We start from the raw sequence: 15,090 nt of genomic DNA on the forward strand, positions 1-15,090 counted from the left end.
ACATGTATCATTTAACATCACTAAATGATTACCGCATTCGTTTCCAGACATTAGTATAATTACTCAACATTAAGACCACTGCTGGGATGATTGGCAGCTCTTCCAGCCTCCACACTGCACTTGACAATGTGTGCCACCGGCTCGGATTTAGACAGAGATCTTCTGGATTGCCTTACCCTCAGTGCAAACGGAGATAATCTGTCAAATTTGACAGCTGTCTTGAGCATGTTTATCCTCCTCAGTAAAGGGGATTATGGGAGATGAAGTCTCTTGAAAAACACTAGCACTAAAAATAATTAGTGTGAGACAAAGACAATCATCTCAGCCGTGGTTTCATTGTTTCTGATAGCTTGATGTTTCAAAGTCTCACACGTAGAACCTATAAATGAGCGTAAGACGGCATTTACAATTATTTGGCTGTATAAATAAAATTAAACTCAGCCAGTATTATACAAACCACTCAAGTAACACTTTCCACACAGGAAACATAGAATATCGCATGAATCTGTAAGCATATTGCTCAATTATTACATTCACAATTTCAAATCTAATTGATAAATAAAACATTTAAATTAAATGCTATTACTAAATCTTTCCATTATTTGTTAATGTTTGCACATTCATCACACACACACACACACACATATTATATATAATATATATAGATATAGATATATATATATTATATTTCAATCTATTATTATCTCAATCTTCAAAATATATTATTAACACACTGTAAATACACTTTAAAGTTGGATGTGATTATAAAATACATTGACAGTTGACAGTTTTTAAAAGTCTGTTTTTAAAGTACATACATGAAGTAGTAAGAGTAGGCGTTAAAGTGAGGCATTGTATGGGGAAGGAAGTGTAATTTGATATAAGGCCTGAGACACATTACTGGAGACCAACTCAAATTCTTTTCCCCAGCTGCAATCATTTTTAAGTGTTACTTTGTAATAATGTTTAAATACAGGTGACCGAGCCAAATTACTGTTGAGAATATCTGATATGTAAATTCTTAGTTTTAGGAAGGACTCTCATTGTAGTTATGTATATCCTGTACAGTACATTCAATAGAATAAAAAACCCACAGAACTATTCATACTTATCATTTAAACAGAGCATAATGTGAGTGTGCAAAGTAATAAATCAACCCTGTGTTTCAAAATTTGACTTGATAAAAACCCATTAGGAATGACACTGTTCACACCCTACCTAAGTGTTCAGTCAGTGGCCATGTTTCCACATCGTCTCACCCTGAAGTGTTCTGTATAGCCTGAGTCATCTCGCACTGTGTCAAACACTTGAACTGATTATATATAATATTCAGTCGGCTATTCTAAAATAAAAATGCAATAATTAACTAGTCTTTTATGTGGTCATAAGAAGGAAATGGCAGCAGCTTGATGCAAAATTCAAAATTTACAGGCAAAAAAACGCTGTAGTTGTTTCAGCCACGGAATAAACTGAAGATCTTTTCTACCTTTATGCAACCAACTCAGTTTCAGGCAATGAAAGCTCCACAACCCTTCACAAATCAACCAGAAGAGGATGACGATGGTGACGATGATGAAGACGATGAAGATGAAGGGGAGGGTCTATGGGTCTCGCCGCCTCCCAGTTCCGTGAACCTTACCGATGACGATGATGTCACTTCCTTCTCTCTCTCCTTCCTGCTTCCTGTGCAGACTGACCTCTGCGCTGGTTTAAACTGCCACGTCACCTTCTTCGTTGTTGACGACTGCTCAACTGTTGACGTCTGCCTCACTGGTGTAGTGACAGGCTGGGTTGCCATGGGAATGGCTTGTGTCACTGCCATGCTGGTGGTAACCCCGGTAACCTTCCTCGCTTTGCCATTGTTATTTTTGTCCTGTTCCCGGAAGAGCTCACTCAGCACTTCAGGTTCGGTGGTTTCTCCGAACAAGTCCCAGCCCATTTCAGCAGGCAGCCGCTTCGGCCGTGCTATGCCGGCAGATTTGTTACTAGCAGCAGAGATTCTGGAGGAGCGACTGGGATCAGAATCCGACAGGTCTGAGTCCCAGTCACTGTCCCCGGCCACTGAGCCACAACCCAGTACTGACAGATCAACAGGGCCAGATCCTGAACTCTCCGAGTCTGAGTCCCTGGAAGAACACAACAGACAGCAAATATTGACATCTGAGATATTGTACGACAGTAATATTGAATTGCGGTGACCAAAGTAATCACTGGCATTTTGAGCCTATTGCGAACAAAACAATTTACTAGTATCTTGCTTCTTGTATGTATTTGAATAGCGCTAAAGCACTGCTTCCAAAAATGCTACAGAAATCCAAACTCCAGCAAGTCTCAACCTGACCGCACTCGGGTTGAGAAAACAATACCCTGCTGATATTAACGCACTACACCAGGAAGTACATAGTGTACTATATAGAGGGGTACTAACAGAAGTTTCTGAATTAAGACACAGCACAGGATAAGGGGAGCAGAAAATGGATGGATGGATCTATAGCTGTATGAATAACAAAATTGCACTGAAATGCTGTTAAAATATATTTTTCTGAGCCCACACCGAATTTAAAACAATGAAATGCAGTAGAGCTACAGTAAACACATAAAAATGCACAAACCTGCCGCTGTAGTGTGTTGTTCCTGCAGGGCCCAATAGGAGGCATGCTGGAGCAGCCAGGTAGACAAAGCTGTCGGTGCAAAGAAAGTCTCCTTCCTCTGGTTTTTGTGGGACAAGGTGAGTTGGCTTTGCATCCCGTTCTGGATTTGATTGGTCCAAGTGTGTTTTTATGCCATCTGAATGTTGCTGTACACTGTCTTGTTTTGTATCATGAGTGGGAAATTCTGTCACCGTGGTGACTTCACCCCGGGAGGCAGGTCTTGCAGATACAGCAAGGTAAACAAAGCTGTCCGATTGGACAAAAGGGTCTAAGTCGCCACAGTCCAATCCTGAGCTTCTGATTGGCTTCTGATTAGGATCTAGAAAGTGTTTGATTGGTTGCTTTGAGGGAGACAGAGGAAGAGGAGAGTCACTTCCCATGAGGGTCACTTTTTTCCTGGGTGGTATGTCTTCACTTTTTGGGGTATCCTCAATGTCTGTATCATCAAGTGGGGTCTTAATTGAAACCATCTTACCAACTCTCCTTCCATTCTCATCTTTCTCTGTCTCTTCATGTTCTCCTGGGTCTCTACTCCCTGCTTCCTCTCTTTCACCATCTCCCTCTACGTCTTCATGCTGGGAGGTGTTGAGGAGAGATGGGTAGCACCACTGTAGTTCTGTACTCTCCTCCCTTCCCCATTCCTTTAACCCACCATCATCCCCGTCTTTCTCCAGTGATGTGCTGCTGCTGCCTAAGTCCGAGCCACTGATTGGCTGGTCACTGTCAGAGCCAGCCTCTTCCTGGCTCTGATTGGATAAGGAGAGGAAGATGCCACTGGAGTCTGACTCCAATGTAAGGTTAGAGTCTGGAGAGCTGTCCTCCTTAGTGGAGCTAGAAAAAAAAGACAAGGCAGTCAAATTACTGCTATGTTCCACTGTGTCTGCTAAATCCCTGACTTCTAATGATCTCTCTCTGCCATTAGTTACCACAGAGTCCATCAAATATGTCTTAACCTACTTTTTCAGATCAGGGCCATTGATTTGTTTTTGTCTTTCAGCCCCACAGAGCATTGTGATTTTTTTATGGCACTAATTTGAATGTTTGCATAGTTGTCTTGGATGATGGACACCTTGTTATGAATATATTAGCTCTCTAATATGGCTGAGGCCATGGCATGATTTGGTTTGTGTCTTCATTTATTAGGCAGGAATGACACACACATATTCATGGCGAGTTAAAATTCATAACAATCTGCTAAAGCCAGATTCAAGAAAGGGTAGTTTCATTTTGACATGTGTGACGTGCTTCATATGAATCATTGTTATAATGTTGCAGAGTTCTATAACCAGACCAGTCCAGACAACAAATGTTACCCCAACCCCTACAACTGTACAACTGTAGTGTAAAGGAGAAATATTGAAAGCTCAATTAGATAATTAGGTAAGAAGTCTGTATACTGTATATTGTATGGCCTGCCAGTAAAAAAACCCAAATCACTAATATTATACCATAGTATCATTTAAACCTGTCAAGTCCACATGGTTCACAGTCTAAAACCAGCCGGTGCAGTAGTGTGAATATGGACCATATGGACTGCAGAAATGCTGCTGTACTGTCGCTGTTGCTCACATGTATAGAATGTATCTGTTCTCATCTCATGTAGACTCACGTAGACTCTGCTATTCTACCAATATGAAATCTTCATAATAATGACTAGCAAAACAATGAAATAGCATCAAAATGTGTTTGTTAGTCCACTGTAACTACCAAAGAAATGCACAATCAAGTCTACCACCAAAGCATCCAAATGTACAGCACAAGATGATGGCTTTAAATTAAACTGTACATCAAAAAGCATTTATAACCTCTTCTAAATGTGATCAGATCTTCAGTATCTCTTGGCTAAATTTTGATTTTGCTCTTTGTGATGAATATTCAGTCACCTGGGATTCATGTCAACATGTGGTGGTGAAAAGTTCAGAGTCAATGCTGACGACAACCATTTACCTTGGGCCCACAGTGGAAGTCCCAGCAGATTTGGCTGACCAGTCAACAGGAGATCTGTCTGTGTCTGTAGCTGGTGAGGCCATAGAGCTGAGCTCCAAACTGACCTGAGATCTGCTCCCAACTCCTGGAAAATAGAGCACACGTTTAACATAATTAAACAAAAATAACATGAGATGTAATAAATACATTACACCATTCATTCCATTTCGTGTCAAGGATATTTGATCAGTCAGTGGATCAGTGTTTGCCATCGTCTAGTGGAGGTTAATTGTTCTAGTTAAAGCATTTCTGCAGGATTACAAAAGTGACAGACATGTGGGTTTCTTTCTTCTAATCGTAATCTAACTAATATAGTGGTGAATGGGTAGAGCTGAGATATGAGGATCAAACAGCACATACCACACCTCAGACACAGGACATACGAGCAAACAAACTTCAATCCAAACTTCTCATTAAGTCTTGGTATCCCCTCAATGAAACAATGATTGAGCATTTACAAATCCTCACCTTCACCCCAACATTTACTGATAGGCTCTGAGTTCCCAGAGGGGGATCTGTGTTTCCTTGTCAGAAGCTCGATGTCAGACATCAAGGCTCAACTTCATATAACAATTCAATCCAAATGAGGTGACCAACTGTGTTATACTTACCCTTTTAAAGCTACACTAGAAACAACTGAAGTGAAATCATTTGAGTATTTATTACCTATTTTTGCAAATTGGTCTCAGTCTTGACCTTATTACTGAAAAGTAAAGCAATTGTGTTGCTGACATATTTTAATATTATGTAATTTATATATCATAGATACTGTGTCTTTATTAGACTTAGATTTTCCCTTTATGATGTGCAGAGTGAGACTGAGTTGTGTGTTCAGGGAGATGTGAGAAGTGGGAACCATGAAAGGTGAGACAAAACAAAAACTGGATTGTACTGATGAGAAATAATCCACTGAGGATTGCTTACTCAAATGGCTTTTTTAGTGCACAAAACAATATAATTGTATATTTATTAAGTTTCAGAGATTCAGCTTCCTGTGATCCTGAAAGAGGCTCTCCATTACCTGTCTCATTATGCCTTTCTCAAGTCATATTACAGTACTGTGCTGATATTAATGAGGAGAAAATACTGGAAAACAATGTCTATGCCTGGCAAAAACTGTGAACAGTTGCACTTTGCTGGCACTAATCCACTGCCTGTTATTTTGGTCCATGTATAAATGAAATAATTCCCAGCCCACATCCCAGCAAAACTCTCAGGCGGTCACAAACAGAAACATGTACACAGTGTATACAATAAAATAATACTGTTGTTTTGATTGGTCACATAATGCAATAAACATAAACAATGAATGTCAATTAATGGGGTTCACTGCAAAATATTTTGTTAACAGTATTTGATTTATTTTATCATCTTTAGACTTTATCAGGAAATACTAGTTATATAAATACTTAGTTATTTACCGTAGTCATTTATTTTCGTCCATATACTGTATATAATATATAATTGAAATTTGATACAGAAAAAAGTCTCTGATTAAGATGATGATAGTGAAAATTTGCACACATATTTGTGGGTTCAGGCTCGATTACCAATCAAGCAAAGCCAGCAAACCTCAACTGGACCCCAAAGTTAATCAGTCAAGGTGGGTCCTTTATTGTTATCTTATTGTTTTAACCAAACAACACTGGGGAATCAACAACCCCCTGTGGGGACATATGTTAGTTTATTCTAGCCGTGGTTAGGAGACTCACAAAAGACAGATGAAATAATAAAAATAAAAAACAATGGTGAAAATCACAGCAACAGAGGTCCAGCTATTTTGACTTTTGCTATAATGCAACCAAGTGCATTTTTTTCTCAGGCCATGCTTTCAATTTGTCAAAAGACAAATTTTATGTTTAGCTTGAGGCAGGTCCAAGTCAAGTCTCAAGTTTCTGTTGGTAAGAATACACATACTATAATCTGTTGCATGCTATCCAGTCTAGAACACTGCATAGCTATATCTAAAGCAGCGTTTCTCAGATTTTCTACATCACGTACCACCACAGGAAATGTTAATCTCTCCAGGTAACCTATTCAACTATGGACAGTTCACATGGAAGGCAGGTTTATGGACATAATGTCATAATGTCAAAGGCCAAAGACAATGTTGACAGAGGAAGCTAAGAAAAGAAAAGGAGAGAGTGAGCGAGCAAGAAGCCACCGGACAAGAGTAAATGTGGGACTGACTTTTAGTGGTTGGTGAGAGCTTGGTGAAATAAAAGGCTGAACGACAGACGCCGAGCTGGGCTGACTGCTGTTGGACTAGTCAGTAATATTAGCTGCTGCTATGTCTTGTGTTGCAATTGCTTGATGTTTGGTTTTGGCAGTGTTGTTGACTCACTAGTTTTTGATCATAAGTAATGTAAACATAACAAATACATGTGTGCAGCTACATCAATATTTACCACAGTGGGATTACACTCTGAAACTCGGGGCAATAAAAATACCAATTTTTATGCAATTTTGCAGAAAAAGTGCGACTTGGGTCCAAGTTGGGGAATTTAGTCCCCATGTCTGCTCCAAGCCAAACCGAATAGCATCACTATGACAAAATCAGGAGAGTTTCCCTTGGCAGGCACATGAGTAAAAAAAATGGGAATAATGAAAACAAACAAGCTACCTGTCAAGAGAGCAGCTTTCTCTCTCTGTGGCCCAGGGTGCGTTTGGTACATGTCAGCTCTCTCTCTCTGTGGCTCCAGCAGTGTTTGGTATAAATCCTGTGTGTCCCTATGGGGTTGAGACAGGTCTAGGTGCTCCAGGTCTGAGTCCAGCTCCCTCGCTCTCCTTTCTAACTCTGTCAGGCTGAGCTCCGAGGCTGCTGAGGAGGGGGGGTGGGATCCCCCAAAGCCAATTGGAGGCCGGAGAAGAGGCCAACGTTGCAAGGAGCCAGAGAAGGAATCAGTATCACCTCCACCTCCAGCCCCCCCTTTCTCCCAGCCGTCATCCCACAATGTAGTGACCATCTCGAGGACAGCATCCCAACTCTCCATCCCTCCTTCCTCTCCAAATGTGTCTCCTTCCCCTCCCTCCACCTCACCTTCTTCTGGCTTTAATTTAGCCACCACCTCCTCCAGCTCCTGTCCATGCTGCTCCTGTATTCCATCCCTAATCTTCATCTCTTTAACTTCCACCTGTTCACATTTTATTTGTACCGCAATTTCCTTTTTCATATCTTCCTTTTTGTTTCTGTCCTCTTGCACTTTCCCTTCAACCCTTCTCTCTGACTTTTCTCGTTTGGTTTCCTCCACCGCCCCCTCACTACCAGTAATCCTCTCTTTCTCCTTACACACTTTTTCCTCCCTTTTGTCTTTCTCTTCCCTCCATTCCTTTTCTCTCTTCTCCTCTTCCCCCATTCTCTCCTCCCCCTCAGTCTTCTCTTTAATTTGCTCTCCTTGTTTCTCCCTGCTCCTGGATCTCCTCGGTTCCTCCTGCTCTCTGCAGACCCTCCAGTGCTCCAAGTTCTGTTCCTTCAGGGAAGCCCTGACCACCAAACTGGCTCCTGGTTCTGGATGTGAGGGCTCTTTCAGTGAGCATCGTCCTACAATACTTGTAGCATTGATTAAGTTTGTCAGCGGGTTCTCTGAGAAGTGGCCTGGACGATGGTGGAGGAGGCCAAGCGGGCGTCTCTTCTCTAATGCTGAGAGGACAGAGGGGAGTGGGGGGAGAATAGGGAGGTTGTGGAGTGCTCCACCTTGCCGAACAGTCCTTTTTCTGACAATAAGTCGACGAGGCCAGGTGGATTCGATGCCCTCAGTGGGGCCTGTTGACTCAAGGTCCCCAAGCCCTTTGCTTAATCGGGGGCTGGCCACCCCTGGTCGGATCCCTGTGGCTGTACCAGGTCGAGTCCTGGAGCTGGACTTGGATGATTTGGACTTCTGTGATCTGGAAACTTTCTCTACATGGCTAGATTCAATTTTATCAGCGTCCACAGTCTTTTTCTCAGCCTCCTCTGCAAATGGAGTATCAGTTTTAGTCCCATCCAAAATACTAATCTGAGCTTCATCAGTTGTCTTGTTGCTGTTCTGGCTTTCACTAACATCTCCAAACACAGTATCAAGCTTGGTCTCTGTCTCATTTCTAACCCCAGATTCTAGTACTGCCTCAGGCTCAGATGTAGGAGAAATCTTAACTTCTGTCTCAACTCTAGTTTCTACCCTGGGCTCTGCTACTGAACGAACCTCATTATTAACTCTTACTACACCTCCAGCTTCTGTTACAGTCCTGTTCTCCACCTGCCTTGGACTAGCTTTAGCCTCAACCTCTGCCTCTATCTCTGGCTTCATCCCTAGACTTGATCCAGTTCCAATCTCAGGCTTACCTCCAGGCACCATCCTGTTCTCAGTGTCAGTCACAGTTGAAGGTGTAGCTTCAGCAATACGTTCATGTTTAGCCACAGCCCTTCCAGCTTTCTCCCCACTCCTTGACCCTCCCCTGTGTCCCTCTTTGTTCACAGCTGGAGCCATATTTTCTATCTCCATCCCTGATTGCACTTTACCTTCCAAATCTCGTCCCCCTGGTCTTGTTTTCACCTGGGAGCCCCTTCTTGGTTCACACCCATTTTTAACACTAGCTCTTGATCCATTGTCATACTTGTTCCAACTTTCAGTTCTATGGTGTTCTTGTATTCCAGCCCTGATTTCAGCCTCTGACATGTTTCCTGTTCCAATTTCACAGACTAACCTTGGCCCACACCCAGATTTACTGTCAACTAACACCAAACCCACACTCCCATTGTCAAACTTAGAAACCATACCCCCACCTACATTTTCAGGGCCAACCTTCGACCCAGCTCTATTCCTACCCACAGCACCGGTGCCCATTCTGGGGGCAGCACTTGGAGAGGGTGAAGGTGAGGGCTGGGGGAGCAACAGGGGTGTTGTGTCTAGGTCAGGCTCTAAAAACACAGAGTCTCTGTCTGAACGCAGAGGAACTGGTCGGCCATACCCAAAGGTCCCAAAAGTCGATGTTTCCCTCCTCTCCCTTTCTCTCGCCCTCTCCCTCTCCAGCCTGCCCCTCTCCCTCTCTCTTTCCCATTCTCGCTGGGCCCACCCTCTCTCCATCTCCCTTTCTCTCTCCCTCTCCCACTCTCTTTCTCGCTCACTCCGGCCCCATCCTCCTCCTCGTTCCCTTAGGTCCTGCTCGAGGTCGTGAGCAGACAGTTGGACCAGCGGGGCACGGTAGGGGGATCGTCTAAGCTCCTGGGGTGGTGACAGCCTGAGGCTCTGGGTTTGGGAGTAATGCCTCGGCTGGATGACCTGGGGAGGGGAACAGCGCAAACTCTGAGTCTGACTGGGACGAGGTTTGGCAGGGGAGAAAAAAACCGGAGTATGGTAACCTGAAGAGAGAGGTGAGCCAGAAAAGGGAGAAATGAGGGGCGAGGTAAGAGAGGAGGACTGGCCCCCTGGTGGAGCGTAATGCCCTGGGTTCAGATATCCACCTCCTCTGTCCATTATTTCAGTTGTAGTAAGCTCCAGACACTCCAGGTGCTGTGGAGGTGTCAAGACTTTCCAGGAATGCCGGCCATCTCTGCTCTTTGTGCTATCTCCATGGTGATGCTGGTGGTGATGGTGATGTTTCTTGGATGATGACACTCCTGGCGCTGAGAACGAGGACACGGAGGGAGAAACTGATCGGTTGAAACGTCCTGGAGAATGGCAGCCACCACCATCTGCATCCTGACCCCCAAGCTTCAAGGAATCATAGATGGCTCTTTCATCCAGTCGCCTCACAAATGAGGGGTTTGGAGTTAAAGAGCGGGGCTGCGGATCGAACATGTCAGCTGGAGATCTGCTCACCCTCAGGGACCCGCTTGCAGAGTAGCTAAAACTACCCTCACCCCCACAATCTCGCCTTACGGACCCTCCAGGGTGATGGTGATGGCTGTCAATCTGTTGATTGATGCACATGGTATCGTAGATGGACCGCTGGGGTACGTAGCCGTCTCCGTATCCCCCTTCCATTCCCCCAGCTCGCCCTCCCACTCCCCCATCCCCAGCTCCATGTTTCTCCAGGCAGCAGGAGCTCTTCCTGAAACACCCGGGACGGCTAAGAGGCTTGCCCATGATTGGTCGGATGGCAGACGGTGGGAGGGGTTGGTGGGAGGCACGTTTGAAGCTTGAAGAATGAATTGTGAATTTGTTAATTTTACTAATTCTGAAAAATGTTGTTTTCAGAATGTGAAAAATGCACAGCAGCTGGCTTGAACAGAGCCATGGCAAAATAAAAGAAATGGAGACATGTCAGACTCAGACTTTCTTTTCTGGTAAAATACTAAAGCATATTCCTTCTGTTTTAAGTCAGAACAAACTGATCAAGATATGGCATCGCTGGAAAAAATCTCTGTCAAAAGCTCCAAGACATAAAAACAATGTAAACAACATAATGTCCAAATGAAATCCTACTTTAAGAAAAATTCCAAACACATTTTGAAGAAAAAAAGAAAATATAATACAAAATATGTCCAGTTTTTATGTCCACAGGGTTACTGTTCTTAGTTCATCTTCTTTCCCACTCTCTCCCCAGCATGACTGCATTTGTATTTATTCTGGATGTTTATTGTTCTGGCTGTCTGTTCAGAGCCAATTAAGTCTTTATCCAGTGGAGCGTTAGTCAGTCAAACACAGAAGCGACAGAAAGACAGAGCACAGTGGATGGAGGATTGAATCCGGTTTAAGCTTCTCCACTCATTCTGGCTGTGTTTGTTGATTACTGTCGTCTGTCTGTGGAAAACAAAGAAAACAACAAAAGATTTGAACGGAAAACAGCTTGAAAAAGTCTCTCCACAAATATGGATATTAATACTGATATTAGCATATTCAGCATTAAGGTATTAGTTAATAGTCATTCATATACTTGTGTGTGCAATTAAAGTGGCACTCCACCCACTCGAAACAAAAAGGATGTCATCAGAGTTATCTCTGGGCTTCAAACTTGAAATGCAGGGTCTGTCCAAGACGGAGGGCTCTAAAAAAAGAAACTATTATGTTGCATTATGGGAATTGCAGGATCCAGTTTTGTTTGGAGCTTGACGCATACTAGGGACTAACGATGATGATATCTCTGCCTCTGCTGCTTCAATTTTGATCATTCTTTACAAAATTGTTAATTTTTACCCTTCTTCATCACGGGTTTTTCAAAAGGTATTAGCTTTTTGGAATTGTGATATGAAGCCACCACTTCAAAACCCTTTCTGTTTCTCTTCTAAAGACAGGTTGAATAATCAGCTACAGACTCGGGTCTAAGTTGCCTAATTTTATAAAAGTTACATCTCTTACAGTCTTCAAAGCATGAATACTTTAAAGGGAACAAAAGATAAAAAACACAAGCCCTAACTGGAATATCCGCTTTGGTTATTTTCTTGCAAATTATACAATAGGACATATACCAACACTGCTACCAACCTGAAGGGTGAAACAATGTTCATAAAACCTGCAATGTTCTTAACATTTTCTCCCAAGGACGGGCTAAACAGTCAGAAAAAACACTGCAATCCCATTTGTCAAATTTTTTGGGGTAAATTTCGTAGAAGTTATGTCTTAGAGCATATAACACATCAGCAGTCTTCATAACCTAAAGGGTAAACACTTCAAAGGTCAGTCAGAAGCTTAAAAGTACTCTATGTAGTCATATACATGTGTTTTTTTTCCTACAGCTAAATACTGAAGCCATATTTGGCTAATCTTAAATATTTACATAACATATACACCTCTCACAATCTATAGCTTGAAAAACTCTTAGCAGCCAACACAACTACTGATAAAAAACCTTAAATTTACTCTGTCGAACTTTTTCTCCTCAGGAACACCACGCTAAATGCTGAAGCCCCTGTTAGCGTTGGTCAGTTTCTAAAGGGTGGAAAATTGTCCAGCAAAAGACAAAAACCTCAAACAACTCAGGAAAGCATTTCGAAATTGGAGAGATGTTATTGCAACAGCCTACACCAAGCAGCCTTAAACCCCAGTGCAAATTTGGAACCAAAAATAAAGTCAAGATGACGTCAACATTCCTTCAAAGCTGTTCCTGCCTTCAGTCTGAGATATTAGAAATTAGAAACTTTATACTTTTTGCCAAAAGTATGAAATTGTGAAGATTTGGATCGATGTTGACATTCCTTTCTTAAATGAACAAAAACAAATGTATCTACAACAGCTAGCCTGCTAACTCCAGCTTTGTGGAAAATAACAACAGTGCGTTAGCTTACGAGAAGTCACTAACATCAACAGAAAAAAAGCATTTTAAACAAATTTTGACCAGAGAAGACATGCAGACCATCAACCACACATGCTGAGAGACCTTGTAACCCAACTTCTACCACACTTGAACCAGTTCAGAGGGGGGAAAAGTTACATATCATGCACATATCAAAAAATATTTTTAGAAAGCTTTTCATGGTAGTCCTTAAGTAGCCATCTCAAATGTAATATTAAAGAGTCAGAACTGTCTAATTTGCATGTATTAGTGATGCCATCCTCACATATTAGTTAAGGTCCATCAAAGGAGCCTATTGATAGTTGAGAGCCATTCCCAGTCTCTCTATCTTCTAATCTTTTCAGCGTGCCTTCGTTCTTAAACATCCTTTCTCCCTCTCTCCTTTTCTTTCATCACAGCTGCTGCCACCTGCTCTATTTTCTCCCGATCAATAGAAAAGCCAGAACCTTATCAACGTGGTCACAGTCATTAAAAAGCATCAGTCAATCCAGCCCGTCGATTTCAGTCCCATCCTGGTAGCCGTCTTGTCATTCTGCCTCAAAACAGCATCCTCGTTTGTTTTTCTTACCGGCATCTCTGCCCCGTTGTTTCTCTCTCTCTCTTTATCTCTGCCGTTTTTCTCTTTTTCTGTTCCTTGTCTTCCTCTCTCTCCCTCTTTCTCTCTCCCCTCTCCCCTCTGTCTCTCTGCTGTGAATCATGCCTTCTGTCAGAGGAAGGTTTTTTTTTTTTTTTTGACAAACGCTCTCTCTGCCAACCAACACACCAACGCAAACCCTCCTCCACCTCCTCCTCCTCTCCCTTTCACTCTCTCTCCCTTCTAGCTTTTCTTCTCAATTCAGCCTCCCTCTACCTCTCGCTCTCTCCCTCCCATTTACACTCCACACAGCTTCGGGGCTTTAAGAGCTTTGGAGCTGCAAAGAGACCAACTTCTCCTCTCCAGCTGCTTATCTTTCCTATCGTCCTCCATCTCTTCTTTCTCATCATTCACTTGTCATCTCTCTGTGCTGCTCTCTCTCTCTCTCTCTCTCTCTCTCTCTCTCACCCTTCTCTCATTCCCTTCTAGATTTAGTTTGACCTGAGTGGGTTACTCTTGGGAAATCATCACCGTCAGACATTTAAGAAATGAGGTAACGAAGAAGAAGAGGAATGAAGGAAGAACATATCTATCTATCTATCTATCTATCTATCTATCTATCTATCTATCTATCTATCTATCTATCTATCTATCTATCTATCTATCTATCTATCTATGTTTCAGTCTCCCACACACTCTTTTCTTCTCTGGCTCTCTCTCCATCCCTCTTGTAGCCCTCTCAGTTTGCCCTCTGCCTCCCACTCCTCACCTTAGCGTTAATGCAACACGCATCACTGTGGAGGCGGCAGCAAGAGCGCGAGAGAGAGACAGAGAAAGAAAAAGCAACAACGGATACTCACATAGGCCTACTGTACAGTGCCATTTAAAAACATCATCATCGGCAACATCGTTTGACCATCAACAGCCGCGTTATCGTTAAGAGATGTGAATGTAATGTACAGTAGGACCATTTTGGTTCTGTCTGAATGATGATGTTACATTTGCTGCATGAAACACTTCTAGATTGAAATCATCTGCTGCACAGACAGTCATGTTATTTTCTCTTTCCATTTTGTGTGGAAAAAAACAGGAAGTAGAAGAGTGAGTGAGCTCGAGCAGCAGTAAACAGAAGCAGCGGCCACCATGTTTGGGCAAGGAAAAAAACAAGTGCCACCTACAGAAACACAAAATTTCATCCAAATCTCCATCCAAAAAATGATGTCACAGTGCTGCCCACATTGTTTGATTGACACAGTGAGAGATTGATCAGCAGTAAACCGCATAATAGACTGCAGACGTCTGCCAAGGTTGAACAATCCTGTTAATTGTATTGTAATATTTAGAAATAAAGCCTGCACCTGAATTCAGATTTGTCTTAAGGTTAGAGCTCAGCGGATACTGGATTAATGACACAGATACCAATATCAATTTAAGGGTTTTAAAAAACCTGATTATGATACTGAACATTCACATTGCCATGACAACTGGGAAACTCCATCTGCTTGGTATGGTTGTGTGATAAGAGCTAGTAAGTGGTATTTTTTCACTGCAATTTCTTGTCTCTGTGATAAACTAATACTGGTCAATGTATTGGCTCTTTTCAAATTCATAGCTTTGACTTTTGGCTATGATGATATGATGGTTATATTTTCTGTTCTATTTATTTGT

The 15,090-nt window shown here is 42.4% G+C and overlaps 2 protein-coding genes across 2 annotated transcripts; both read right to left on the minus strand.

Annotated features, from left to right (window-relative positions):
* Positions 1-757: 757 nt before the first annotated feature.
* On the minus strand, positions 758-9,664 carry LOC109140903 (uncharacterized). The gene is made up of 4 exons (XM_019269330.2): positions 7,261-9,664; positions 4,599-4,722; positions 2,613-3,482; positions 758-2,126 (listed from the first exon to the last, which is right to left on the minus strand). The coding sequence occupies exons 1-4, from the start codon at positions 9,458-9,460 to the stop codon at positions 1,541-1,543; spliced, it is 3,780 nt and encodes a 1,259-aa protein (XP_019124875.1). The 5' UTR covers positions 9,461-9,664; the 3' UTR covers positions 758-1,540.
* On the minus strand, positions 9,528-13,455 carry LOC109140905 (uncharacterized). The gene is made up of 3 exons (XM_019269331.2): positions 13,295-13,455; positions 9,690-11,359; positions 9,528-9,534 (listed from the first exon to the last, which is right to left on the minus strand). The coding sequence occupies exons 2-3, from the start codon at positions 10,700-10,702 to the stop codon at positions 9,528-9,530; spliced, it is 1,020 nt and encodes a 339-aa protein (XP_019124876.1). The 5' UTR covers positions 10,703-11,359; positions 13,295-13,455.
* Between the last annotated feature and the right edge of the window lie 1,635 nt (positions 13,456-15,090).

This window comes from Larimichthys crocea, chromosome XXIV (genome assembly GCF_000972845.2).
Source record: "Larimichthys crocea isolate SSNF chromosome XXIV, L_crocea_2.0, whole genome shotgun sequence".
Classification (NCBI taxonomy): Eukaryota; Metazoa; Chordata; class Actinopteri; family Sciaenidae; genus Larimichthys; species Larimichthys crocea.